Genomic DNA, 24,870 nt, shown 5'->3' on the forward strand with positions numbered 1-24,870 from the left:
ATAACAAAAGCAGGTCACCAATCAAAAACATATAAATTGACGGGTAGAAGAGAATAATGTCTAATAATTAACATATAATAATAAGTAAGTTGGTTAGTAAATAGCCTAAAAGTTCAGATTGCTAAATCTTACCATGTCTAACAGTCTTAAATAAGGATCACTATTCCGAAATCTCATGCCACTTTCTTAGCCCTCACAAAACAAAAGTTGTCCTAATTTCTTCTGTTCCAGCATCAATAGTCTCATCTCACAAGTGGAAACCCTGAGACAAACAAATGTCCAAAATTAAAGAAAGGTCATAATGGTGTCAAGCAAGCTACATCAATATAAGAGCTCATCTTAATCATAACCTGTCCAATGCAAGGAGTTTTCTAGAGAGCTAGGAAAGGAAATGAAAACCAGTATATCTTGAAGGAAAAAAAACACCAAGGAATTTAAAAACTAGTGAGAATGATGCATAGAAACTAGTAATAGCTTATGCTAATAATACAAATTTACTTCTGCCTTCAAGTCCATGCGTCATCCTCACCACGCCTGGCATTATGTGAAACAAAAACAGAACAGCTAAGGTTTAAAACCAGAGCGAGGTGGAAAAAGATAATGCTCGCGAGGTAAACTGAAAATCAAGAGAATTACCTCAAAAGCATTACACTAGATGTATAAGGCTCTCTATCACTACAATTACCATATTTCTACCTACTATAAGTTAATCAAATGAAGAATGTAGTCAAAGAAAATCAAAAATTAACAACAATAAAATTGAAAGAGCGTGAGCACAGCTTACGGACAACATACTGCAATCAGAATGGTTAAGGATAAGATCCCCTTACCTGTTTACCATCCATGACCTTAATACACTATAGTTTAAGCTTGAAACCTTTTGACAAGAACTCATCCCTAAACAAAAAAAGGAACAAGGATATAGTTCAGCCATTTATGTTCCATCTTCGGATGCTTTATTTCTACATATCACATCGCATGCAGTAAACACAATTTAAGAATAAAAGCTGAATTCTACAATCATAATATATTATTACCTCTTCTTCTTCCTTGTTGGCCTGTTCTGATCTTGAGAAAATTGATTTTTTTCGTCCGTTGGTCCATTTTCAGCAGATGGAAGGGGAGCGATAGTTCTGAAACAAACCATAGCTCCTCCTAGAGCCTTGTGCACTAGATTTGTAACATCTTTTGCCTTTCGGTCGTACCAGACAAGTCGTTTCCAATCCAATTCAAGTAAAACTATGTTGTCATTTTCTGATAAACCCAAAGGCCTAACCAATCCACATGACATGCGAGCAAGGGAAAACGAAAATAGCTTCGTCCAGGACTCCTCAACACCATATTCTTTCATAGCCCATAAACCAACAGTCATACCGTTTCCATAGTTAGTAGATATGGATAACCATGTTCGTAATAGACCCAAACCAACTCTACAGCCAATTGTGGTACTACCCTCAAACTTAAGATCCTTACGTTCACCCTTTAAATCGGGCAGTGGCAGCTCTCGGATTTTATTTGTGGCAAGATCATAACCCACAATTAGATGCACATTGTCATGATTATATTTAGCCATTAGCCAATGCAGAGTACCACCAGCAAAAAAACCATTAGCCGATGGGTTCATAAAGTAAGGTATTTGATCAAGTATGGTTGCTCTTTTCTTAACACAAGTGACAGTCATCTCAGTTCTTAAGAAACCCGTTTTAGCATGATCAAGCTCTTGCACAAACCTAACAACCTTATAGTCATCATTAACACAGTCATACCCAAAACCATATCCTAAGGCATTACCACAGGCATCATTATTACGACCAGTCCCCAGAAAAGAAGAAGGAAGTAAATATGGAAGGTAGACATGTTTCTTAGTAAGAGGGTTCATAATGCAAAAATCTTGGGTTTGATTCTTATGTAACAAAAGCAAACCATTGCAAGACCCAACCAAGGAAAATGGCTTAACCTGAGAAATAGTTTGCACAGAGCGCATATCCAGATTGCGCATGGGTGCTTGAAACAGGGTTTCGTCGAACAGGTCCTTGAAGAACACGGCAGCAGAGTTGATGTTGGAGGCGTAGTCTAACTGTAGTTTCATAAAATGGGTACTATCGATTATGCCACGCCATTGCTTGGAAATGCATTTGCAGCGACCAATTGTTGCGACGTCGCATCGGCTTAAAATGTTGGATACAATTTCAGGCAAAATTTGGTCGGACATTGTTACTGTAGGTTTCGTTGGTAAAACTCAGAAGTGAGTATATATAGTAAGAGTCTATTGAGCGCTAAACCCTAACCTGTACGGTCAAATCATATATGTTTTGCTTTCCATTTTGTAAAATATGAAAGGCCATTACTTCTTTCTAATGGGAAATGGCAAACTAAAATACTAATAAATGTATTATCCTGATGGAAAATTCTTACCTAAACCCAATTCATGAATTTTTCATGTATCTATCCAATGACATGTTAGAAAATCAAATACAATTTTCTCTCGTCTCATTATTTTCTTGTCTTTTTCCATTTTTTAATACCTCAGATGAATTCATGAATTTTTTATACCGGGTTTAGGTAAGAACTTTCTCTGATCTGATATCGTAGTTATTGATTTGATTCCTTCGCTCTTAAAAAATTTATTTGGTTCATAAAATTATATTTTTATAAAAAGAAAATTGAAAATTCGTATAAATGAATTTATATAATTTATTTATCATAATTTGATGAACAATAAAATATTTATATAATTATTTTAGAATATATTTAATAAAAATTTAGAATTAAATTCATTTAAAAAAAATGAATTAGAATAATGTGTTTTCTTTCTATTCTATTTATAAATTCTATAATGTACAATTTAATTTTTTTATATGATTTGATTTTGAATCATACAAACTTTATTCTATAGACTAAATAAAATATACTCCCTCCGTCTCGTAAAGATAGAAAAAGTAGTTCTTTCACAAGAATTAATAAAGTAGTTAATTATAGGTAATTTGTGATAATTTTTCTAAATTGTCCGTTTAATTTCTTGAAGTAAATCATAATAAATTAGTGATTCACACAACCCAAAGCCACTATATAAATATTAGCCAATAAAATTTTAGATGCATAAAAAGCATACATTGAAACTTTAAATCAATTAATGTTGATAAAAGGGTATTTTAATAATTTTATAGCTAACTAACACTACTTTTTCTATCTTTGTGGGACAAAAAAAGTAGCTACTTTTTCTATCTTTACGGGACGGAGGGAGTATTAAATTCTAAATTCTTTAATGAATTTAATATATTTTACTTTATTAATATTTTTAAATTTATTTTGATTAAAAAATTATCTTTAATCTTATTTTAACAAATTAAAATCTTTATAACAATGAGCTATGATTCAAATGGTATAAACGCTGAGTAGCAAACTGTTAGGTCGTGAGTTCGCTTTCTCCCACAAGCACTCCCCCCTCCCCAAATTAAAAAAAATAGTAATTTGAAATTATTTTAAAAAATAATTTGAATTTTTTGATAATTTTATGAACTTTTTTGAAAGAAAAATAAATCTAACAACTAACATAAGAGGTAGTAGTTAATTCAATAAAAATTATGAAATAAACAATTGACTTTTTTAAAATTATAGGGGAACTAGTAATTATATGACCTAATATATATTTGGGGAGAATTAATGATTATTTCTAAATGTATCCTACCGTTTTTAAACAAAAAGGATAGAAAAACAATTCAATTACATTGATTGAACATAATACGTTTTAGAAATGGTTTATATTTAAAGAGTTTAAATTATATTTAATTAATCTATACATTTATTTTATAATAAAGAGTGAGAATATTGAATGTTCAATTAACTTGAAAAGATTTTAATCTAAAACAATAATCAACAAGGGTCAAAATTAATAAACATAAAGTTAAATTTGAGTTCAAGCTCGAAAGAAATCCAAACTATCTAATTAGACTCAAATAAATTAGAATTCAATACAGTAAAGAATAATTATTATAAAAAATTATTGTGTCTAATATATTTAACATTTTTAATATATGGAATTCCACAAATTAGAATAAGCATATATCTAAATTAAAAAATATTGAATAAAAATAAATTACCACACATAAAAAAACTCGTTTAAACTTATTTAAATATTTTTGAATTATTTCTAAATAATTTACGAATAGTCCATATTCACGTATAGTACTCCGATATATAACTGAACTCACTAATAAATTCTTAATTAAAAGGAATATATTTATATAAAAAAGAATTATTACTTTTTACTCCATATGTAAAATTAACATATTAACTTTATTTTGTTAAAAAATCTATTTTTACAATATGAACCAGATAAACATATGTACTAGTAATATATTGTCCCGGAACCTACAAAATGTTTAACCTTTATCATTTACAAATTTTGGAGCATGTAATCACGCTCCTGAAGGACATCGAACGAGAGACTTAAAATAACATTTTTCCTTAATTGAAGGATCCAAAGGAGCAAAAATGAAATTTTATGGACCAGTTAATCAAAACGCACATAGTTAAGGAACCTAATTATGGATTTAGCCTTAGATAATTCACTGTGACAAAACTTGCCATACAAGCAACACAATTTCCAACTACACATCAAATAAATTGTCTAGTTTTTTAAAAGGATTAATAGCTTTCAGATCTTAACACAAAAAACATACTATAATGCCAATTTTTTACCAATTAAAATGAATCAATCAGGTCAAGGACACAAAAACCACACCGGCATTACCAATAATCAGCATTACTAGAACCAAACTGGACTAAAATTTTGAATTTTTCAAAATCAAACCAAACCAAAAGTACAAGGACTTGACATTTTTCAAACTGTGTTAGTTGTGTCGATTTGATTTCTTTTGTCAGCTGTGCTAAAACGAATCTGAAACTCTTTATTTCAAAACTGAACCCAACCACAGATTGAAATTTGTTCATAATGTCAAATTGAACCAAACTGAATTTATCTATTTGATTCGGTTATTTGGTTTGGTTTATTTTAGATTTTGCACACCCTAAAAACAACTAAACAGTCAATAACCTCACATTCACAGTCGCAACGATACTATAACAGCTACAAATCACCAATCAAAAACATATAAAATGACAGGCTATGTGGGATGATAAGAGAATGAGGACTAGAGATTAACATATGCTAATAAGTAAGTTGGTACGTAAAAAACTTATAAGTTCAGATTGCTCAATCTTACCATATCCTACAGCATCACTATTCTGAAATCTCATTAAAGCCTTTTAGCAATATAACATATAGTAGTATATATGTGTCCTGCACAAAACAAAAAGTTGTCCTAATTTCTTTAGTTCCACCATAGAATCCTCATCACACAAGTGGAAATCCTGAGACAAACAAATGAGCCAAAATTAAAGAAAGATCATAACAGTGTCAAGAATCACACAAAGAATTATGACTGCATTATGGATTGGAACTTGTACATAGCTACATGCCTACATCAATATAAGAGCTCATCTACAAAACCAGTCAGTCATAACCTGTCCAATGGAAGGAGTTATCTAGAGAACAAGCTAGGAAAGGAAACGAAAACCAGTATATCTTGAAAACAAAAAAATAAACCACTAACTAAAAAAACTAGTAAGAATGGTGCATAGAGAATAGTAAATAGCTTATGCTAATAGCACTTTTGCCTTCAAGTTCATACATCATCCTCACCACGCATGACATTATGTAAAACTAAAACAAAATACAGAGCAGCTAAGGTTTTTAAACCTATGAGGTAAACTGAAAGTCGAGAGAGTTACCACAAAAGAAATAGGCTAGAAGTATAAGAATCTCTATCACAAACCATATTTCTACCTACTATAAATTAATCAAATAAAGAATGTAGTCAAAGGAAATCAAGAATTAACAACAATAAATATGAATCGCGGTGTCTGAACATAGCTTACGAAAAATATACTGCAATCAGAAGAATGGTTAAGGAAAAGATTCCCATTACCTCTTTACCATCCATGACCCTGATATAGCTTTCTTGCACTATAGTTTAAGCTTGAAACCTTTTGACAGGAAATTATCCCTAAACAAAAAATCGAACAACAACATAATTCAGCCATTAAAGTTCCATCTCCCAAATACTTTATTTCTACATATCACGTTACATGCAGCAAACAGATATTAAGAGTAACAGCTGAATATCTGCAATCATTATAAATTTTTTTACCTCTTCTTCCTCTTTGACTTCTGATCTTGAGAAGATTGATGTTTTTCATCCGTTTGTCCATTTTTAGCAGATGGAAGGGGAGCAATGCTTCTGAAACAAACCATGGCTTCTCCTTGAGCTTTGTGCATTAAACTTGTGACATCTTTTGCCTTTCTGTCATACAAGATAAGTCGTTTCCTATCCAACTCAAGAAAAACTAGGTTGTCATTTTCCGATAAACCCAAAGGCCTAACCAAATCACATGACATGTGAGCAAGGGAGAATGAAAATAGCTTAGTCCAAGATTCCTTAATGCCATATTCTTTCATAGCCCAAAAACCAACAGACATACCATTTCCATAGTTAGTAGATATGGATAACCATGTTCTTAATAGACCCAAACCAACTCTACAGCCAATTGTGGTACTACCCTCAAACTTAAGATCCTTACGTTCACCCTTTAAATCAGGCAGTGGCAGCTCTCGGATTTCATTTGTGGCAAGATCATAACCCACAATTAAATGCATTTTCTCATGATTATATTTACCCATTAGCCAATGCAGAACCCCAGCAACAAACAAACCATTAGCCAATGGCTCCATAAAGTAAGGCATTTCATGAAGTTTGATTACTCTGTTTTTAACACTAGTGACAGTCATCTCAGTTCTTAAGAAACCCGTTTTAGCAGGATCAAGCTCTTGCACAATCCTAACAACCTTATAGTCATCATTAACACTGTCATAACCAAAACCATATCCTAAGGCATTAACACAAGCATCATTATTACGATCAGTCCCGACAAGAGAAGAAGGAAGTAAATGTGGAAGGTAGACATGTTTCTTAGTAAGAGAGTTCAGAATGCAAAAGTCTGGGGTTTGATTCTTATGTAACAAAAGCAAACCATTGCAAGACCCAACTAAGGAAAATGGCTTAACCTGAGAAATAATTGGCACAGAGCGCATATCCAGATTGCGCATGGGTGCTTGAAAGAGGGTTTCGTCGAACAGGTCCTTGAAGAACACGGCAGCAGATATGGTGTTGGTGGCGTAGTCTACCTGTAGTTTCATGAAATGGGTACTCTCGATTACGGCATACCATTGTTTGGAAATGCATCTGCAGCGACCAATTGTTGCTACGTCGCACCGGCTTAAAATGTTGGACACAATTTCAGGTAAAATTTGATCGGACATTGTTACTGTAGGTTTCGTTGGAAAACCCCGGAACCGAGTATTTATATACAGTAAGAGTACATTGAGCGCTAAACCCTAACCTGTACGGTCAAATAAAATTTGTCTTTTGTTGCTTTCTTAGTATTTTATAAAAGTCTTAATCACCAAAAAAACCCTTACCTTTTAGCCCTTTTTCAGCTACACTCTGATGTTGCAATTTTATCAGCTGCATCCTAATTCGCACCTTTAGATTTCAATTCCACCCTCAAAATCAAATTGGACTCTTTTTCACTCGAAACAAATTCATAAAAACCCTTATAAAGTACTCGTTTGAACTCTTTCCACACAAAAAATTAAAAATGAATGACTTATTTTAATTTTTTCAAATGGAAAAGAGATCAATTTAATACTTGAGGGTGAAATTGAAAACCAAAGATGCGAATTAGGGTGCAACGGACAAAATTGCAATATCAGGGTGCATTTGAAAAGGGGCTAAAAGGTGGGGTTTTTTTTGTGATTAAGCTTTTATAAAAAAAAAATAAAGGCTATGACTTTTTCTTTTTTATAAGAAATGGCAAAGTAGTATATTATCCTGGACTTAACTAGCAATTTTTCCCCTCAACTTATAAGCAAAGGGCGATTAATATATAAATTAACTTTGTGAGCAAATTAATCAGAATTTCCATATTATGAGCAATTAGCTCTATTTTGACAATTTCCCCCTAAACTTATAAATTATTTGTCCCTAAACTGACAATTTACCCCATAAAAGTTTAAGCTAATTTTTTTAAATGGGGTTAATTGCTCATAATATGCAAATTTATAATTAATTTGTCCACAAAATTAATTTATGTATAAATTGTCCATTGTTTATAAGTTGAGGGGGCAAATTGCTACTTAAGTCTATTACCCTAAAGTTACTTCTAATTATTAATGAAAAAAGGGTCAATTCGCCCTTCCACTTAGTACAAAATATCAAATTAGTCAATCTCACCATTTTTGGTACAAACTAATCCATAACTTGCCTTTTCGCATAAAAAACCCTGAAATTTGCAAATTCGTATTAAAAAGATCCCAGAGAGTGTGATTTACTAATTATAATTATTAAATTTAATTAATCCTAATTTTAATACTAATTAAGCCCTATTCAACACTAATTAAATTTAATTAAAACTAAATAAATTTAATTTTGTGCCAAGTTGAGGGGTCGATTTGATCCTTTGCTCAATTATTGATTACTTCTTTGCTCATGCCTTTTTAAAAGTTAATTTGGCCATACAAATAAAAAATAAAGTTAATTTGGCCACGAATCTATGGTTCTCATATTGTGAATTACCTATTTTATATTCAAACTTTAAAACACAATTCCGATGTCGTCCAGCGGTTAGGATATCTGGCTTTCACCCAGGAGACCCGGGTTCGATTCCCGGCATCGGAACTTTTTAATTTTTGTACTAGAACATTATCTTTATTTTATTTTCTTTTCAACAAAACAATTTCATTTGGTTTGTGTTTCGTTTAAGAATGCAAATTTATGCTTTTACACTTCTGCTTCTACTTGTCATGTAAAGTTTCTTATTATTTCACCCAAAATTTTATCAACATTCCTATTAGAATCCAGCTACATGAAAAGAAGAAAACCATATCACCATCTCTTCCGTAAGCTGCTCTTCTCTCTTGTACGATCCTTCATCCTCCCCCGTTGCGAACCGGCATATCGGACAAGTTTTCCGACACACTTTAAACCAACTATCAATGCAGACTTTATGAAACTTGTGCTCGCAAAAGAGAACACGCACCTTCTCACCTCCCTTCAATCTTGACAAGCAAACGCAACAAAATTCGCTTTCAACCTCAAGAGCCCCACCGGAGCTTGATCCTCCCGGAGATGTAAACCCGCCATCTTTTGCAATCTCCGAAACATCTAACACATTTGCTTGATAAGATGTCACGTTTTTAATCATTATTAGCTGTCTCGTCGGAGCGATGAGGTTGTAAATGATGGAGGCTAATTTGTTCAAAACCATTTGGTTTAGTGACGGATTAGCATTCTAATTACGTCCTTAATAAGAGAGGGTTCAGTAATTTGGAATAGTTGATAGATATAGAGAAACAGATTTGTGTTTCCAACCAAAAAACGGTTGTACCTAAACAAGAGAGTTACTCATGACCTTTTTTTAATGGTATTAATTATTAGTAAAATACTAACTAAATTCAACTTAATTAGTAGCTCAACTCCAGCTTCTATCTTCAATCAGCAGTTTGTCTGCAAGTCGTAGTCTGCGATCAATTACTTATAAAGCTATCTTTTCTATGTTTGACTAATAGATTTTGTTATAGTAATAATAATCTTACGAGAGAATCGACATACATAGAATCTAACGGAACTAAATAATTACCGATATTTGTCTACTTGCATGTCTAGTGTTCATAAACTTAAGAGATAATTACCATCACCCTAAGGTTAGATCAAAATCCCTATCTAAAAAAGGAAATTATTTTCTCCTAATATTTTAATTTCATTTCCCCTTGGCAGTCTCCAAAACATGGTAATTTACTAACCAAGCTGCTCATGTAAGTTTGTAAGTTATAGTCACCTTTGAATCTGCTTGCTTTATCCTAGATGATCATTTTATGATCTAATTCTGAATAAATAAGGACTGAAATGGCGATCAACGCCTGTTTAGATACAGGATGCACATGCAAGCACCAGTGTCTATATCAAAATGAAAAGCAGAAAATCTCCGCCTGATCAAAACGAAATTGATGGACTGTAATTGTATAATCTTTAATCGCTCTGCTATTTTTTAAGTTGTACTGTGAGATATCTCAAGTGTACATTAAATTCTTTTTCTCTTCACTTCACTTGATATGATATGATGTGATAGTGATATGCTTTGTTTGTTACATAGGTATATATAATAGTCTTTAATATGAACGTACATGAGTTTATCAACTTCCACCTTAAGAACTTAAATTTAGTAACTTTCATTTGTTGCGAGTGACAATTGAAACGCATAGATTTTAAGGATGTCGTTTCGCCTGCAGGAAATTGAGCAAGAAAACGGTTGAACAATTGTTTCTAGTACAGAAATTTCTACTGAAATGAGAAATGCTCCTAATATTAATATTTTGAAATGTATGTCTAATAGACTTAATATTATTTGAATGAGTACCTTACATTACATACTAATTTGAAGGCTTGTTGTCCAAGAAAAACCTCGACCTTTTAGTCACTTTTTAATTTTATCCCAATGTTGTAAAATCGACAATTGTATCAAAATCACATTTTTAATTTCAAATGCACCTTTAAGCATCAAATTGACATTTTTTTTATTCAAAAAATTCAAATAAATACTTCATACTTTGAGATATATTCTAAATGGCTCATGATGTTATAATTAAAACAAAAAACTCTTATTTCCCAAAATTTAAAAAATTAACAATAATTTTTTATTTATACAAATAAACCAAGTTCGTTTTTCTCCATGAAATATTGAGTTCGTCTTCATGGAGAAAGGCGAGAAATAGATCTGTTTCGGCTTTCGGCTGGAGAGACGATGGTTTGTTTAATAAAATTTAAGTTATTAATGATATATTTAAAAAAATTATTTAAATTAAATTAAATTAATTAAGATTCTAAATTAATTAAAAAATTAAATTATATTTTAAGATGAAGGACCTATTTGAATTTTTTCAAGCAGAAAAAGTATAATTCTACCTTGAGATTTAGTGTTTTTAGATGATTTCATCCCAGAATTAACTAAAAAATCGTCTCAAATTGACAATTGAGGGTGCAATTGAAATTTAAAGGTGTGGATTTGGATATACTTGGTGATTTTACAACGCATGAATGAAATTGAAAAGGGGTAAAAGATGAGATTTTTTAGGACATTAGTCCTAATTTAAAAGATAAATAAGAGTAATATCCAAAATATGATTTTAAAAATATTTGTGTTACTAGAAATGAGTAAAAAAAATTAGAACAACAAAAAAAAGTGGGCAATTCTATTGAGTTTGAGGGAGTAATTAATAAAATCATCTTAAATCAACTATGCTAAAACAATCGAGTTTTTATCCTATATATAAAATTCAATAAGACGATTTTTGTTAATAAAAAAAGGAGTATGTCTTCCTAATAAGTTTAAGCTGCAAAACAGCGGTTAGAACGATGATAAGACGTTTTGTCCAATAAGCACCTCCATAGTAAAGTCAGTTTAGATTTTACAAATAGTTTAAGAGCTTGTAAAGTAATTATAAAATAGTTGTAAGTTAGTTATGTGTTTAGGCATACTTCAAATATATTATATAATAGTATTGATGAAGAAAAATTCTTAGGTATACCGAGTTTACCACGTTATCCGTAGAAAGTCACTCATAATACAACACCTTATTAAAATGATGGTAATATCGTAATAATTGCACACTAAATGTATTCAAATATTAATGGTGATATTATAATATTACTATCATTTTAATGAGGTGTTATATTATAAGTGGCTAATCTACGGATAACGTGGTATACTCGGTTTATCTAAAAAAAATTTAGTGAGGAAATACCTTATAGAGTCCAAATAGAAGAAAAAAATTTCTACTTAGCATACGAATTCAAGTAGAAAGAAAAATTCTTATTTGCCATATAAGTCTATTTAGAAATGAGTTTTCTAAATAGGGTTGTACTTCTTCATTAGGATCAATATGATCTTGGATAGGAATATATTTTTCCTTTTTGTTAAAGGTTGGTGTCTTATAAAATCTCCTTTATTATTTATTATTGTAGTTTGATTCAGATTTTATCATTGAACATTAATGTTTGGATGGGATTCTGCCTTTTGCTTTTTTGGACGAATCCTCATGGATTTTTTTTAAGTGGATTAATTTTACTCGTTTTTTCTTAACTTAAACATAGTTTTTCGACTTATTATTTTTCAGTGAGTCACGAGGTCCTTTTTGGTTGGCGAATCCCACATGACTCGATTCATAATATTTATGTATATTTGGATTTACAGTAGTAAGAAATAATTGGTTTGAACTCATATAAAATATATCAGACCAAGATTTTTTAATTTGTATTTCTTTTAGATACATGGTTCATAAAATTTTATGAACCAATCTCATAATTCCCAATCGATTAGTGTACGTCCCTTGCGGAACGCAGACTCTACATGTATGAGTACGATTCAAACCTGCGACATCACTTAAGTCAGAAAAACGTCTTACCAACTCACCTGTGTCTTAAAATTTAATCAATCAACATTCTTCATTACAAAGTAAGTAACTCCCGTTAAAAAAAGTTAAAATATATTAAATTAATTTACACCATTAATTTTATAGCGAAAAGTGTGGATTGATTTAATAAAATAGGTCATATTCAATCAATTTGAAAGAATTTTAATGCGAATACGCGTCTTTTTTTCAAGTTTGAAAGATTAACTCTAATTGATTTTATTATTTTTTAAATCCTGTTACACTTAATTAAAATTTTAAAATATAAATATTCTTTGAGTTAAACTTTTTTATATTTATAATCATTTTAAAAATATTATGTATGTTAAATTTTTTATATCAATGAATTAAATCAGTTTGCAAATTAATATAAATAATATTTAATTCAATCTAACAAAAATACAGTTTGAAAAAGAAATACGAAACAAATAGATGGCTTTCAAATTCTGAACAGGCTAGGTGAGATGAATGGTATTCACATGTTCATGCATAATTCCGATGTCGTCCAGCGGTTAGGATATCTGGCTTTCACCCAGGAGACCCGGGTTCGATTCCCGGCATCGGAACTTTTTGTTTCTGTATTGCTCAACAAATCAATTCATTCATTTTTGTTTGTGCTTCTTCTAAGAGTGCAAATTATGTTTTTATAATTCACCTTGTCTGCTTCTACTTTTCATGTAAAGTTTCTTATTATTTCACCCAAAATTTTATCAACATTCCTATTAGAATCCAGCTACATGAAAAGAAGAAAACCATATCACCATCTCTTCCGTAAGCTGCTCTTCTCTCTTGTACGATCCTTCCTCCTCCCCTATTGTGAACCGGCATATCGGACAAGTTTTCCGACACGCTTTAAACCATCTATCGATGCAGACTTTATGAAATTTGTGCTTGCAAAAGAGAACACGCACGTTCTCACCTCCCTTCAATCTTGACAAGCAAACACAACAAAATTCGCTTTCAACCTCAAGAGCCTCAATGGAGCTTGATTCTCCCGGAGATGTAAGCTCGCCATCTTTTGCATTCTCCGAAATATCTAATGCATTTGCTTGATAAGATGTCACATCTTTAACTCTTAGCTGCCTTGTTGGAGCGATGAAGTTAAAAATGGAGGCTAACTTGTTTAAGACCATATGGTTTAATGACGGATTAGCATCCGAATTACATCCTTAATAAGAGAGGAAGAAGTTTGGAAGAGTTGATAGATATATAGAAACAGATATGAGTTTCCAACCAAAAAACGGTTGTACCTAAACAAGAGAGTTACTCATGACCTTTTTTTAATGGTATTATTTGTAAAATACTTACTAAACTCAACTTAGTAGCTCATCTCCAGCTTCTATCTTCAATCAGCAAGTTGTCTGCAAGTCGTAGTCTGCAATCAATAACTTATAAAGCTATCTTTTCTATGTTTGACTCATAGATGATTTGTTGTAGTAATGATAGTCTTACGAGAGAACCTACATTCATAGAATCTAACAAAACTAAAGAAATATCGATTTTTTTTCGACAATAGAGGCTTTCACCATTAGAAGGTTATGCTTTTTACTTGCATATCTAGTGTTCATAAACTTAAGAAATAAGTACTATCACCCCTAAGGTTAGATCAAAATCCCGATATTTAAAAAAAGAAATTATACTCTCCTAATATTTTGATTTCATGTCCCCTTGGCAATTTCCACAGCATGACAATTTACTTACCAAGCTGCATATGTAAGTTCGCAAGTTATAGCCACCTTTGAGTCTGCTTGCTTCCGATTCCTAGAGAAGCATTTTATGATCCAATTCTGAATTAATAAGGACTGGAATGGCGATCAACGCCTGTTAAGATACAGGCTTTGATCTAATAAGCACCAGTGCTTATATCAAAATGAAAAGCAGAAACTCTGCTTGGAAAAGGGATTGATAGGCTGTATTAATCTTTTCTCTTTGCCATTCTCTGAAGAAGCTTGAAATACAAATCTCCTAAAGCATAATCTAATGGAGACATAAATTAACAGTTATAAGTTCCTTGAGACATCAATAGATGAATAAACTCTAAACATGATAACATTTTGTTGGGTGTAGGCCCCAAAATAATATACTCACACAAAAAAGAAAGAAAAAGAAGCTCAAGGGTACATTAATAAACTTAAACTTAGTAACTTTCATTTAACATAACTTTACAATTAACTCATGCTTACTTAAACTTAAGTTTTAATTAATTTTGTTTCTTAATTTAATTTAATTTAATTCAAGTTTAACTACTAAAATATTTATAGTGAGTACGTTTACTAATTCAGCAGATTTAGTTTTCAATGCAGAGTATGTAGAAAAACCTAGCTTCTAAAGTAATGTCAAGTTAACCTCAACAACTAAACATACAGATCTAAGCAACAGGCCCCCATAACCAATCATCGCCAATAACCAACCACCCCGAACCAAACACAATTACATTAAAAATGATATCATCAAGTTGATCTACTTTAATACAATTAATACTTCTAAATTAAATGAAGTAACAAATATAAATTTCATATAATGCATGCAGAAGCACCTTACTGCATTCGGAAGCATCAAAATTAGAACATTTCAACTAATTTGTCCAAAACATTAAGGTAGACAATGACTCTAAACTCGCTATTGTCGGACTGCTGATACCTTACAATTTTAGCATTACAGTAAACCAAATAAAAGAATTTCAGTGTCACAAAACATTTCAATAAATTGAACTACCTCATAGTTAATCCTTGTTTTTCACAGATGAATCAGCAGCAGCAGTAACAGAATCTTGTTCAGTTTCAAGAATCTTGCCATCCATTGGGACCAAACAAGGGATCCCATTCTTTATCTACAATTAAAGAAACTCCATGAAACACATTTGAAACCCAATTCTATAGTTGTTATGAAAAATGTCAGCAGAAATTCTGTTACTACTTACAGGATAAGAGACACCGAGAGAATCGCTGATAAGAGAATTTGTTTCTTGACAATGTCTGTATCCAATAAAATTTTACAATTCTAAGCAAAATTGACAATAAAATTAAAGGATTGAGACCCGATAACGAATTACCTCAAGGGTTGCTTGGAAAGTGGGCAGACGAGAAATTCAGAGAGAATAGTGTTCATTCTATTCCCTGCTTCTTGCAATAGTGTTCTGCTCAATCTCACCATTTTTGTTTCTCTGATTTGGACTTCTGCAAATTTTTCGTTTTCCTACCTTTTTGCTACGAGTGACAATTGAAAACGCGCAGTTTTTAAGGATGTCGTTTCGCTCGCAGGAAATTGACAGTAAAAACAGCTGAGGTTTATGCATTATGCTTTTTGGGTCCCTACTAATTTAAAATGAATTATTTAGTCCATGTACTATTTGAACAAAAAATTAATTTTTGAAGGAGAACAAACATTTTGTATATTGTAAAAAGGAAAAGGTTCATTTATGCTTTTAAGGTTTAGTTCCGGGATCAAATTAGCTTTTAACGTTCAAAAAAGTTCAAATATGCCTTCAAAGTCTTAAAAAATAAACAATAAAACCTCCTGATTTTGACAATTAGACCCTTAATTAGAACCTGGTTGCCAATTTGTAAACTAATTCTAAATAATACAAGTGCACAAACGAATATTAAATTAAATGTTAAAATTGCTAAATTCAAAACAGTAGGAACTCAAGTGAATAAATAGAAATGTGTAGGAGCCATTTTATAATTAACCTTCCTTCTTCTAAACCTTCATCGTCTCCTAGGAGAAGGCAGATAATTTTCAATTTCTCTTTAATTCCTGCCATCCTCAATTTGAAATCAAAATAACCCAAATACAACACAGACATCAAATAGTATGTTTTAATGGCGCAACCCACTTTAGATCAAATCAAACTCCCAAATGAATGGCAAGAATTTCAATGCTTATTCGAATCAGGTTAATCAACACCATTTTCACTACAAATCACCACTGCCCTTCATTTTCAATCACCTCCAATCCAACAAAAAACCAACAATTTTTCTCATCATCCTCATCTTCTTCTAGACCTTCCATTGTTGAAAAATTGAAACCCATTTTTATTTACCACCCAAGCATTGAGTTTCTCAAATCATGTCGGAACTTAAACCATCTGTTTCAAATTCAATCGAAGTTGATCACTTCTGGACTTTTTCCTTTCTGGGCTGCCAGGCTCTTGAAATTTTATTCAGAACTTGGTTATATGAATTACACTTTTTTGATCTTTAATCATATTGATTCTCCTGATACTTTTTGTGTCAATTACGTCCTTAAAGCTTGTTCACTCAGCTCAAAACCTTATCAAGCTGTGGATTTTTATTTTGAGATGCTTAAAAATGGGTTGCTTCCTAATAGTTATTCTTTTGTTTCACTCTTTGCTGCTTGTGCTAAAATGACGAGTGTTCGATCCGGGAAGAAGTGCCACGGACAAGCTTTGAAGAATGGGGTTGAGTGTATTTTGCCAGTGCAGAACTCGTTGATTCATTTCTATGGCTGTTGTGGGGATGTTGAGTTTGCTAGGAAGGTGTTCGATGAAATGTCGCAGAGGGATTCAGTGTCTTGGAATTCGATTGTTAATGCGTATGCTCAACTCGGTGAAGTGGGTATTGCTCACGATATTTTTAGAATGATGCTTGAGAAAACTGTTGTCTCTTGGAATATTTTGATTTCTGGGTACTTGAAGGTTAATAATCCTGGGTGTTCATTGATGTTGTTTAGGGAAATGGTGAATTGTGGTTTGCGAGGGAATGATGCGACTATGGTAAGTGTGCTTACTGCTTGCTGCAAGTCGGCTAGGTTAAAAGAAGGGCGTTCTGTTCATGGGTTTATTATCAGGATGGCCATGAATTTGAATATAAAGCTTTTAACATCTTTGATAAATATGTATAATAGATGTCAGAAAGTGGAAGTCGCGCGGATAATTTTCGATAGGACAACTTATAGGAATTTGATTTGTTGGAATGCAATGATTTTGGGTCATTGCATTCATGGAAATCCAGAAGACGGACTTAATTTATTTAAGGATATGGTAGAATCATCTGGAAAGGGAGAAACTATCGTTCCAGATGATGTAACATACATAGGCGTTTTATGCGCTTGTGCTAGAGCAGGATTGTTGACAGAGGGTATGAAATTTTTCAGCGAAATGAAGGATACGTATAGTCTAAAGCCGAATTTTGCACATCATTGGTGCATGGCTAATCTTTATGCAGGTGTTGGGCATATTCAAGAGGCAGAGAACATAGTAAGAAACATGCCAAAGAATGATGAGAACACTTCATCAGAATCCTTGGCCTGGGCTCATTTGCTGAGCTTATGTCGTTTCCAGGCGGATACTACTTTAGGGGAAAGAATTGCAAAGTCGCTCATTGATGCAGATCCTCAGAATTTTGCACACTACCAGTTGTTGGTGAATATCTATGCTGTGGCAGGTAAATGGAATGATGTTACCAAGGTAAGGGGGTTGGTGAAAGAAAAAAAGCTCGGAAAAACACCGAGTTGTAATCTCATGGACCTGAAGGAAATTGTTCACGATTACAGAGTGGGACATCTTTGGCAAGAAGGGATAAATGATATCAACATGATGATAGGTGAAAGTTGCTGAAAGTGGAAGTATGTAATTTGCTCGTCTAGAACCTATTGCAGGGGAAGAATGAAGAAGATGATGATAATCGCGAGGGCTTTCCCTAATAAGCAGCTGCCCAATTTGGTAATGGGGAATGATCTAAATTGAAATTTTGTAGTTTATTTATATGGATAGTGATAGGCTGGTTATTTTAGAAGTTCATAGAAATGCTTGTGAAGCAAGAAGAATTTTGTAGGAAGATTTTTAACCAAGTGTAGTTCAACCACTATCTCAATTGGTGAAATACAATAAGGATTAAATTATCAAAGACTGGATCATGTTAACAAATTCATTTATGAGTCATGCAAGTTCAGTGAGTAAACTATGTTTCCTGCATCAAGTGGTTTTACCATCACCGCTGAGCTCTTAAATGACAAAATTATGATATTTTAACAGAGCTCTATTTATCATTTACACTTGAGTTCATATAACTGCAGCCTCGTAAATCATGGTCGGAAAACCAATATTTTTTAACATGTAAGGGAAACATATCATTAACCCGTAATTTTAAGGTTATCTATAATACATAATTATCAAGGGAAAATAAAAATATACACTAGTAATTTTAACAGTTCTCTAATGTATCTGTCAAATAAATTTAAAAATTTAAAATATAAGGAAAAAAATAGCAATCCTGATACCAAGTGATTAGTTATTTGTAAAACTTTTCAGGCCTTTATTTTTATATGTACCAATGCCATTATACTCAATCGTGAGCACAATCATTGTCAGCAGCGAGACATTATCTAAAAGAATTATCTGTAGATTTCAGTAAACCCTAGAATATGATGCAAATGACATAAATTAAGATAAAACGATTAACCACAAAACCAAGGTATTATTTACATCATAAGCGCAAAATAAGTCAGAAATAAGTAATAATTAAAACCGAGGCTCAAGTCTAATGTTGCATCTACATTAACCAAAAGAAAGATTCACTAATCAGCCCCATCACTCCATCTTCAAGTAGTTCATTCAAATGCCCACTGGTTCTCACGACGAACCTCTTCCTCCTCCTCAGGGGTGAAGTCATTCTTGATGTTGAATGTTTTCCGGATCTCCTCAGGAGTCTTTCCTTTGATCATGTCTGCTACAGTCTGGCATGTCAAGTCCAGTAGTCCCTTTATGTTCAGATAGTTCGCAGCCTGCAATAACAAACCCCGGTCATTTACTTGTACAAAGAAATAGTTCAAATTGAAAACTTTAGTTCACTTCAGATTACAATCATTAAACCAAAGTAAATCAATGAAAATTGAACAGTAAATTTTAGTTCATTTCATTTGCTTATCCCACTATCTTAGAAATCCGTATCTAGCCATTGTGTGCCTAAATGAATACAAAAGAAATGCCTTACCTCTACTTTGTTTTACCATCTAAATGAATAAGACTGCCAACAAAAAAGCTAAAAAGTAATAAAAAAGTTGACCCTCGATAACTAATTTGGAAACAAGACATCCTTAAGCTTTTACAGTAATAATTAGTTTAGGTTTCTGAAGTTGTTTTTGTGAGAGTAACAATCTTGACGTTATACTTACTCGATAACAACTCACAAAAAGATTCATCCAAGAATCTTAAACTTTATCATAACTTCCATGAATGTTTGACTTAGTGTAAAAAGTTTAATTGTAGCAAGTTCCATCATCTTATGATGGACCAATTCTAGAAACCTAAGCCATTTTAAAGACCCTTGATCTAAATACTGGGCAAACAATACCCACAACACAACAACCGACTCACACACTCCAAAATTTACCCTAATATGCAATTTCAAAAGACAATTACAGGCCACTCTGCATAAGGTTAAGAAATAATCACAGTACATTAAAAGCACAACTGACTATAGAAGAAAAAACACAACATTATCCAAAACCACATTATGCTTAAATCATGGAAAAACAAAACTCAAGTCCAATAATGAACTTAAGAAACATGTAAATTCACACACTGGATACGAAACTAAACTCTAGACTAATTAATGAGTAATGTCATATAAATAACTACTAGTCCATGAAAAGTTTACCTAACAGAAAAGCTTGATATCCATAATCAAACACAATAATAATGCAATGTTAATACACCTCTCATTCTTCTAACTGCAAGAACTCAATTCACAACAAGCAAATTCATAAACTCCTAAAGCAAAAAAACAATAAAAGATAATTCTATTTATTCAAGTGCAAAACCTAAATCCCCAATCTCAGCAAACAGGGCGCTACATCAATCAACACAATAGTTACATACCAGACCTGTCATTCTCATAATCCAAACCGCATCAAGTTACAGCACATGCATGAAAACCAAAACCCTAAAACAAACCCTAATTTTTCAAAAACCAAATTAAAAACCAATCACATAAAAATCTCTAACCCTAACCCTAACATACAAAAAAACGAAAAACAAACGTTATAAGAGAAAGAAAAAAGAAAAAAATATACCAGAATAAGATCAAAGAGAGTAGCCTGATCAACTTTGACAAAATCAGCATCCCAAGCCTTGACATCATCATCAGCACTAGTATTATTACTACCCTCAGATTTAGGGGTTTCAACGTGCTTCTTGCAGTACTCGATCACCTTCGCCAAGATCTTGCTGTTGACGTTAGGTAACGGAATACCAGAGCCGGCGCAGTCGTCTTCAATCATATGCTTAATCGTTTGCGACTCCAACGCCACCACTTCATCCACCTCAAACGGCTCTCCGTCGCTGCTCTTCAGAGTTATCTTCTTCCCAGACGACATCGTTTCGGCTTTTCTTTTCTCTCGATTAAAAAACAGGAATTCTTTTATGGCGAAAAGGTGAGAGGCGAGTCGGCAGTATTTATAATGGGAAATCAGGGGTTAATTTATAGGGAATATGTGGGGTGGAGTAGGGTTTATTGTAGGATGGGTTTGATTGATACGTGTTGTATTTGGATTGGGTTTTGTTTTGTGGTTTGACTAATGGGATTTCGACAGGTTTGAGGCAATTATGTTATGTTATGGAAAATTGAGTCAGAATCCTACTCGTATCAGGAACGAATAAATACGTCCGCGTGACTAAACAGTGCTTATATTAATTTTTTATTTTTGGTACAGCTGTTTTTCGAAAGGCCTAATTACTTAAAAAATTCCTTACCTTAAAACAATTTTTCGTTTATATCTTGACTTAAGAAAAAGTTCATTTGTACCCTTTTTTGATTTTTCATTTTCAATTGTACCCTAGAATTTTATTTTTGTACAATTTAATTAATTATAGGATGAAAATATTAAAAATAATTAAATAGAATGGTTATATCATCTTTTTTCTATTTGAAAAAATACAAATAAGTTAAAAAATGAAGGATTATTTTAAGTTTTTTCTTGATAAAAAAAGTTTAATTTAGTGCTTTAGGGTAGAGTTGAAAACAAAAAATCAAAAAAAAGATACAAATGAACTTTTTCCTAGGTCATGGTATAAACGAAAAAATATTACAAGATGGAGGTTTTTTAAATAATTAAGTCTTTTCAAAATAAATTCTTCATTTAAATATTTTAAATATAGCTTCATAATAAATTAACAGTAATAATCTTGAATTTTATTAAAAAGGAAGCTTTCTTTTCTGCTTAATTATCAATTAGTAAGATTTTAATTTAGTGATTCGATAAAGGAAACTTTCTTTTCTGCTTAATTAGTACTCCTACTAATAGTACTCTAACACTACTACTACTTCATTATTAGTAATAATTAATATTTTAGTTGAACACCTGGCCATATACATCAACAGCTTTGGTTTGTCCAGTAATAATAGTCAAAATATTAAAGAATTTTAGTCATAATTAACAAATTAAAAAAATTAGTATAATGAATGGCATTAAATTAATTATTTCAAATTTTATTATTGATAATTTATTTAATTTATTTATGCATGACAAAGTCAATAAATTGATTCAGATAATTTAATCAATATTACGTACTTAAATTTTAGTATTAATTTCATGTTTGATATAATGATAAATTTAAATTAAAAAAGTCACTAAATTATACTACTACTTTATTTAAAATTAGATAATGAATTACAAATTGGAAATTGATGTGTAGAAAGATTTTGAGCCATGCGTGTTGATATTCCTCCAGCAATTCAACTTCAAATTTGTTCAACTTGTCTCAAATATATAGCATTTGCAACTTTATATTTTTTAATTTCAACATGTTTTGTTCAAATATACTTCAACCAACCCGACAGAATCTTGATTCTTCAAGAATCGGCCACATAGTAGTAGTAACTTCCGGTTATTGAAAAAGTAAAAATTGTGTTATCAAACGGTAGAAAATGGAAGTAATAATAATCGAAGTGTAAAAAAAAACTTATAGTTGAGTAATTATAAAATATACAATCCTTGCTGTGTTGTTCCAAGTCGAATTCGCATGGACTCGTGATCAGATTAATATCGATTAAATCTTGATACGGTATAGTTAGAGAAATGCCTGTACCGCAATTTTGTGGGACTATATATAACCAGCAAATGATCAATCTGGATGGCACCATCATTTTGGTGTAAACGGTATGGCAATAGAATTTTGTGGCTTACCCTCTAATTCATTTATAGTTAATGATTACTATAGTATGATAATTAATTTATATTTCTGATATGGTATGGTATTAGAAACATTTTAGTTTCACATCTAGATGTCAAGTCCCAGCAGCCGGCAGTCGGGTGTTGCCACTCTTAACCCATTCATTACATTCATAATCAATAATTCTAATATCTGATTGAAAAAAAATTAAACTCAATTGGATGCAGAAGAAGAAAAGACAAAGTCAGCCTGTGGGGTTGGAAAGTTAAACCGGATTTTTAGTAGACTAAGAAACTGTTTTAGAACGTTTTACACTATCAACTGAAATATTGGTCCATCAATGAATTTGTTTAAATCAGAATGTCTTTCCAGGCACGTAGAATTAATGTCTCAATCCTATTTTAAAAATGATTAATTTGCTGCAGAAAAATCTATATAAATTACGGAGGTAATTAGTTGTATCAGCTCATCAGTTCCAGCAGCTAAAAAAAACTTGTCATGGCATTCACAACACAGCACAAATGCATCTGCTTCATATTTGTTTTCGGAGCTTTGGCTTCCGCAGCCATAGCTCGTAATCTCCAAGATGCATCAATGCATGAGAGGCATGAACAATGGATGACTCGTTTTGGCCGTGTTTACCCAGATCCTAACGAGAAGGAAATTCGTTATGAGATTTTCAAGGAAAATGTACAGCTCATTGAATCCTTCAACAAAGATGCAAGCAAACCATACAAGCTGGGGATAAATAAATTTGCAGATCTTACTAATGAAGAATTTAAAACCTCAAGAAACAGATTTAAAGGTCATATGTGTTCTTCACAAGCTGGTCCTTTCAAATACGAAAATGTCACTGCAATTCCAACTACCATGGACTGGAGAAAGAAAGGAGCCGTTACACCCATCAAGGATCAAGGCCAGTGCGGTAAGTGGCCACAATAATTAAGATATACAGTTCATTAGCAATCAATTTTTTGACTTATTGGCTGATTATTTGTATGTTTACAGGATCTTGCTGGGCATTTTCGGCAGTGCAAGCAGTAGAAGGAATTACTCAGCTATCAACTGGTAAATTGATCTCTCTTTCCGAGCAAGAGCTTGTGGATTGCGATGTTAAGGGAGTGGATCAAGGTTGCGAAGGGGGTTTAATGGATGATGCCTTTAAATTCATTTTACAAAATAAAGGCTTAACCACCGAAGCTAACTATCCCTACGACGGATCTGACGGAACATGCAGTACCAAAAAGGAATCCAACCCTGCAGCTACTATAACTGGTTTTGAAGATGTGCCAGCCAATAATGAGGCAGCACTGATGAAGGCCGTTGCACTGCAACCAGTTTCCGTTGCCATCGATGCTAGTGGTTCCGATTTTCAGTTTTACTCAAGTGGAATCTTTACAGGGGAATGTGGAACTGAACTAGACCATGGTGTTGGTGCTGTTGGGTATGGAGAAAGTAACGGAATGAAGTATTGGCTAGTGAAGAACTCTTGGGGGACAGAATGGGGCGAAGAAGGGTACATAAGGATGCAGAAAGATATTGATGCAGAGGAAGGACTCTGCGGGATAGCGATGCAGGCATCTTATCCCACTGCGTGAAGCTCGCGATGAGAATCACAGAACAAGAAATCTAATAGTACATGTAAAAAAATGTGTGTATCTCCTTGGTTTAGTATTTACGATTCAGTGTGAATTATCTCTGCTATAAGGTGTACAGTCCTTGTATCTGGTACGAGTTTGTATATCTGCAACTATCATGTAAATTATACATATGTTGATATCTCATGTCGCTTTTATCTCTAATATGGATAGTATAAACCTAGTTTCTAAAAGAGTGGACTATAGAAATAAACTAACCTGATAGGATGGATGATGGGCCCTTTTGTAACAAATGAATTGCTCAAATTTTTGTACAATTCATTTGCAACTGCAAAATATTGTGTTTGGAATGAATGAATGGATCAATACCATTCTGGAAACTGAAATCATAGAATTGAGTCTAGTTGTATTTGAAGAATTTTAAATCCTATCAAAACAGGTGGAATTTGCAAATAAATTTCAAATGACATGAAAAAAATTAACTGTAACTGATACAGCTGTAATTTTAAAGGCTGTAATTTTTTAAAAAAAGATTGTAAACAAAACGACATGAA

The 24,870-nt window shown here is 32.4% G+C and overlaps 8 protein-coding genes and 2 non-coding genes across 11 annotated transcripts; 4 read left to right on the top strand and 6 right to left on the bottom strand.

Moving 5' to 3' along the window:
* Positions 1–14: 14 nt before the first annotated feature.
* On the bottom strand, positions 15–2,372 carry LOC130015383 (F-box protein CPR1-like). The gene is made up of 3 exons (XM_056105382.1): positions 1,038–2,372; positions 831–897; positions 15–262 (listed from the first exon to the last, which is right to left on the bottom strand). Exons 1-2 carry the CDS (start codon positions 2,210–2,212, stop codon positions 858–860), a joined length of 1,215 nt encoding a protein of 404 aa, XP_055961357.1. The 5' UTR covers positions 2,213–2,372; the 3' UTR covers positions 15–262; positions 831–857.
* Positions 2,373–5,136: 2,764 nt separating this feature from the next.
* LOC126676787 (F-box protein CPR1-like) lies at positions 5,137–7,455 on the bottom strand. Its single transcript, XM_050371068.2, has 3 exons — positions 6,213–7,455; positions 5,991–6,068; positions 5,137–5,373 (listed from the first exon to the last, which is right to left on the bottom strand). The coding sequence occupies exons 1-2, from the start codon at positions 7,379–7,381 to the stop codon at positions 6,029–6,031; spliced, it is 1,209 nt and encodes a 402-aa protein (XP_050227025.1). The 5' UTR covers positions 7,382–7,455; the 3' UTR covers positions 5,137–5,373; positions 5,991–6,028.
* A 1,271-nt stretch (positions 7,456–8,726) lies between these two features.
* On the top strand, positions 8,727–8,798 carry TRNAE-UUC (transfer RNA glutamic acid (anticodon UUC)). The gene has a single exon. It is a non-coding gene; the product is annotated as a tRNA-Glu (tRNA).
* A 120-nt stretch (positions 8,799–8,918) lies between these two features.
* Positions 8,919–9,445, bottom strand: LOC126678910 (E3 ubiquitin-protein ligase RHA2A-like). The gene has a single exon (XM_050373826.2). The coding sequence runs from the start codon at positions 9,385–9,387 to the stop codon at positions 8,971–8,973; it is 417 nt and encodes a 138-aa protein (XP_050229783.1). The 5' UTR covers positions 9,388–9,445; the 3' UTR covers positions 8,919–8,970.
* A 3,497-nt stretch (positions 9,446–12,942) lies between these two features.
* LOC126678101 (E3 ubiquitin-protein ligase RHA2A-like) lies at positions 12,943–14,379 on the bottom strand. Its single transcript, XM_050372974.2, has 2 exons — positions 14,288–14,379; positions 12,943–13,947 (listed from the first exon to the last, which is right to left on the bottom strand). The coding sequence occupies exon 2, from the start codon at positions 13,717–13,719 to the stop codon at positions 13,309–13,311; it is 411 nt and encodes a 136-aa protein (XP_050228931.1). The 5' UTR covers positions 13,720–13,947; positions 14,288–14,379; the 3' UTR covers positions 12,943–13,308.
* On the top strand, positions 13,081–13,152 carry TRNAE-UUC (transfer RNA glutamic acid (anticodon UUC)). The gene has a single exon. It is a non-coding gene; the product is annotated as a tRNA-Glu (tRNA).
* On the bottom strand, positions 14,063–15,808 carry LOC126678102 (uncharacterized). Of its 2 annotated transcripts, XM_050372976.2 has the most exons (4): positions 15,639–15,808; positions 15,507–15,561; positions 15,302–15,416; positions 14,063–14,563 (listed from the first exon to the last, which is right to left on the bottom strand). In XM_050372976.2, the coding sequence occupies exons 1-3, from the start codon at positions 15,737–15,739 to the stop codon at positions 15,309–15,311; spliced, it is 264 nt and encodes an 87-aa protein (XP_050228933.1). In that variant the 5' UTR covers positions 15,740–15,808; the 3' UTR covers positions 14,063–14,563; positions 15,302–15,308. The 2 variants fall into 2 exon arrangements, with proteins under 2 accessions (XP_050228933.1, XP_050228932.1); XM_050372975.2 differs by lacking the exon at positions 14,063–14,563 and having other exon boundaries at positions 15,080–15,416; positions 15,639–15,807.
* Positions 15,809–16,270: 462 nt separating this feature from the next.
* LOC126678100 (pentatricopeptide repeat-containing protein At3g51320-like) lies at positions 16,271–18,453 on the top strand. The gene has a single exon (XM_050372973.2). The coding sequence runs from the start codon at positions 16,449–16,451 to the stop codon at positions 18,162–18,164; it is 1,716 nt and encodes a 571-aa protein (XP_050228930.1). The 5' UTR covers positions 16,271–16,448; the 3' UTR covers positions 18,165–18,453.
* Positions 18,454–18,971: 518 nt separating this feature from the next.
* On the bottom strand, positions 18,972–20,995 carry LOC126678466 (SKP1-like protein 1A). Its single transcript, XM_050373363.2, has 2 exons — positions 20,621–20,995; positions 18,972–19,330 (listed from the first exon to the last, which is right to left on the bottom strand). Exons 1-2 carry the CDS (start codon positions 20,921–20,923, stop codon positions 19,157–19,159), a joined length of 477 nt encoding a protein of 158 aa, XP_050229320.1. The 5' UTR covers positions 20,924–20,995; the 3' UTR covers positions 18,972–19,156.
* Positions 20,996–22,988: 1,993 nt separating this feature from the next.
* LOC126677791 (senescence-specific cysteine protease SAG39-like) lies at positions 22,989–24,502 on the top strand. Its single transcript, XM_050372572.1, has 2 exons — positions 22,989–23,643; positions 23,727–24,502. Exons 1-2 carry the CDS (start codon positions 23,217–23,219, stop codon positions 24,314–24,316), a joined length of 1,017 nt encoding a protein of 338 aa, XP_050228529.1. The 5' UTR covers positions 22,989–23,216; the 3' UTR covers positions 24,317–24,502.
* The last annotated feature ends 368 nt before the right edge of the window (positions 24,503–24,870 follow it).

Source organism: Mercurialis annua, linkage group LG4 (assembly GCF_937616625.2).
Source record: "Mercurialis annua linkage group LG4, ddMerAnnu1.2, whole genome shotgun sequence".
Lineage (NCBI taxonomy): Eukaryota > Viridiplantae > Streptophyta > Magnoliopsida > Malpighiales > Euphorbiaceae > Mercurialis > Mercurialis annua.

Excerpts from the sequence above, each read along its gene's own strand:
- LOC130015383 (XM_056105382.1), bottom strand. The coding sequence starts at position 2,212 with ATGTCCGACCAAATTTTGCCTGAAATTGTATCCAACATTTTAAGCCGA. Across the intron at positions 898-1,037 it reads CCAACAAGGAAGAAGAAGAG|GGATGAGTTCTTGTCAAAAG; the intron begins GTAATAATATAT and ends TTTTTTGTTTAG.
- LOC126676787 (XM_050371068.2), bottom strand. The coding sequence starts at position 7,381 with ATGTCCGATCAAATTTTACCTGAAATTGTGTCCAACATTTTAAGCCGG. Across the intron at positions 6,069-6,212 it reads AAGTCAAAGAGGAAGAAGAG|GGATAATTTCCTGTCAAAAG; the intron begins GTAAAAAAATTT and ends TTTTTTGTTTAG.
- LOC126678910 (XM_050373826.2), bottom strand. The coding sequence starts at position 9,387 with ATGGTTTTGAACAAATTAGCCTCCATCATTTACAACCTCATCGCTCCG.
- LOC126678101 (XM_050372974.2), bottom strand. The coding sequence starts at position 13,719 with ATGGTCTTAAACAAGTTAGCCTCCATTTTTAACTTCATCGCTCCAACA.
- LOC126678102 (XM_050372976.2), bottom strand. The coding sequence starts at position 15,739 with ATGGTGAGATTGAGCAGAACACTATTGCAAGAAGCAGGGAATAGAATG. Across the intron at positions 15,562-15,638 it reads CTTTCCAAGCAACCCTTGAG|ACATTGTCAAGAAACAAATT; the intron begins GTAATTCGTTAT and ends TATTGGATACAG. Across the intron at positions 15,417-15,506 it reads CTCTCGGTGTCTCTTATCCT|ATAAAGAATGGGATCCCTTG; the intron begins GTAAGTAGTAAC and ends CTTTAATTGTAG.
- LOC126678100 (XM_050372973.2), top strand. The coding sequence starts at position 16,449 with ATGGCAAGAATTTCAATGCTTATTCGAATCAGGTTAATCAACACCATT.
- LOC126678466 (XM_050373363.2), bottom strand. The coding sequence starts at position 20,923 with ATGTCGTCTGGGAAGAAGATAACTCTGAAGAGCAGCGACGGAGAGCCG. Across the intron at positions 19,331-20,620 it reads CTCTCTTTGATCTTATTCTG|GCTGCGAACTATCTGAACAT; the intron begins GTATATTTTTTT and ends TTGTTATTGCAG.
- LOC126677791 (XM_050372572.1), top strand. The coding sequence starts at position 23,217 with ATGGCATTCACAACACAGCACAAATGCATCTGCTTCATATTTGTTTTC. Across the intron at positions 23,644-23,726 it reads CAAGGATCAAGGCCAGTGCG|GATCTTGCTGGGCATTTTCG; the intron begins GTAAGTGGCCAC and ends GTATGTTTACAG.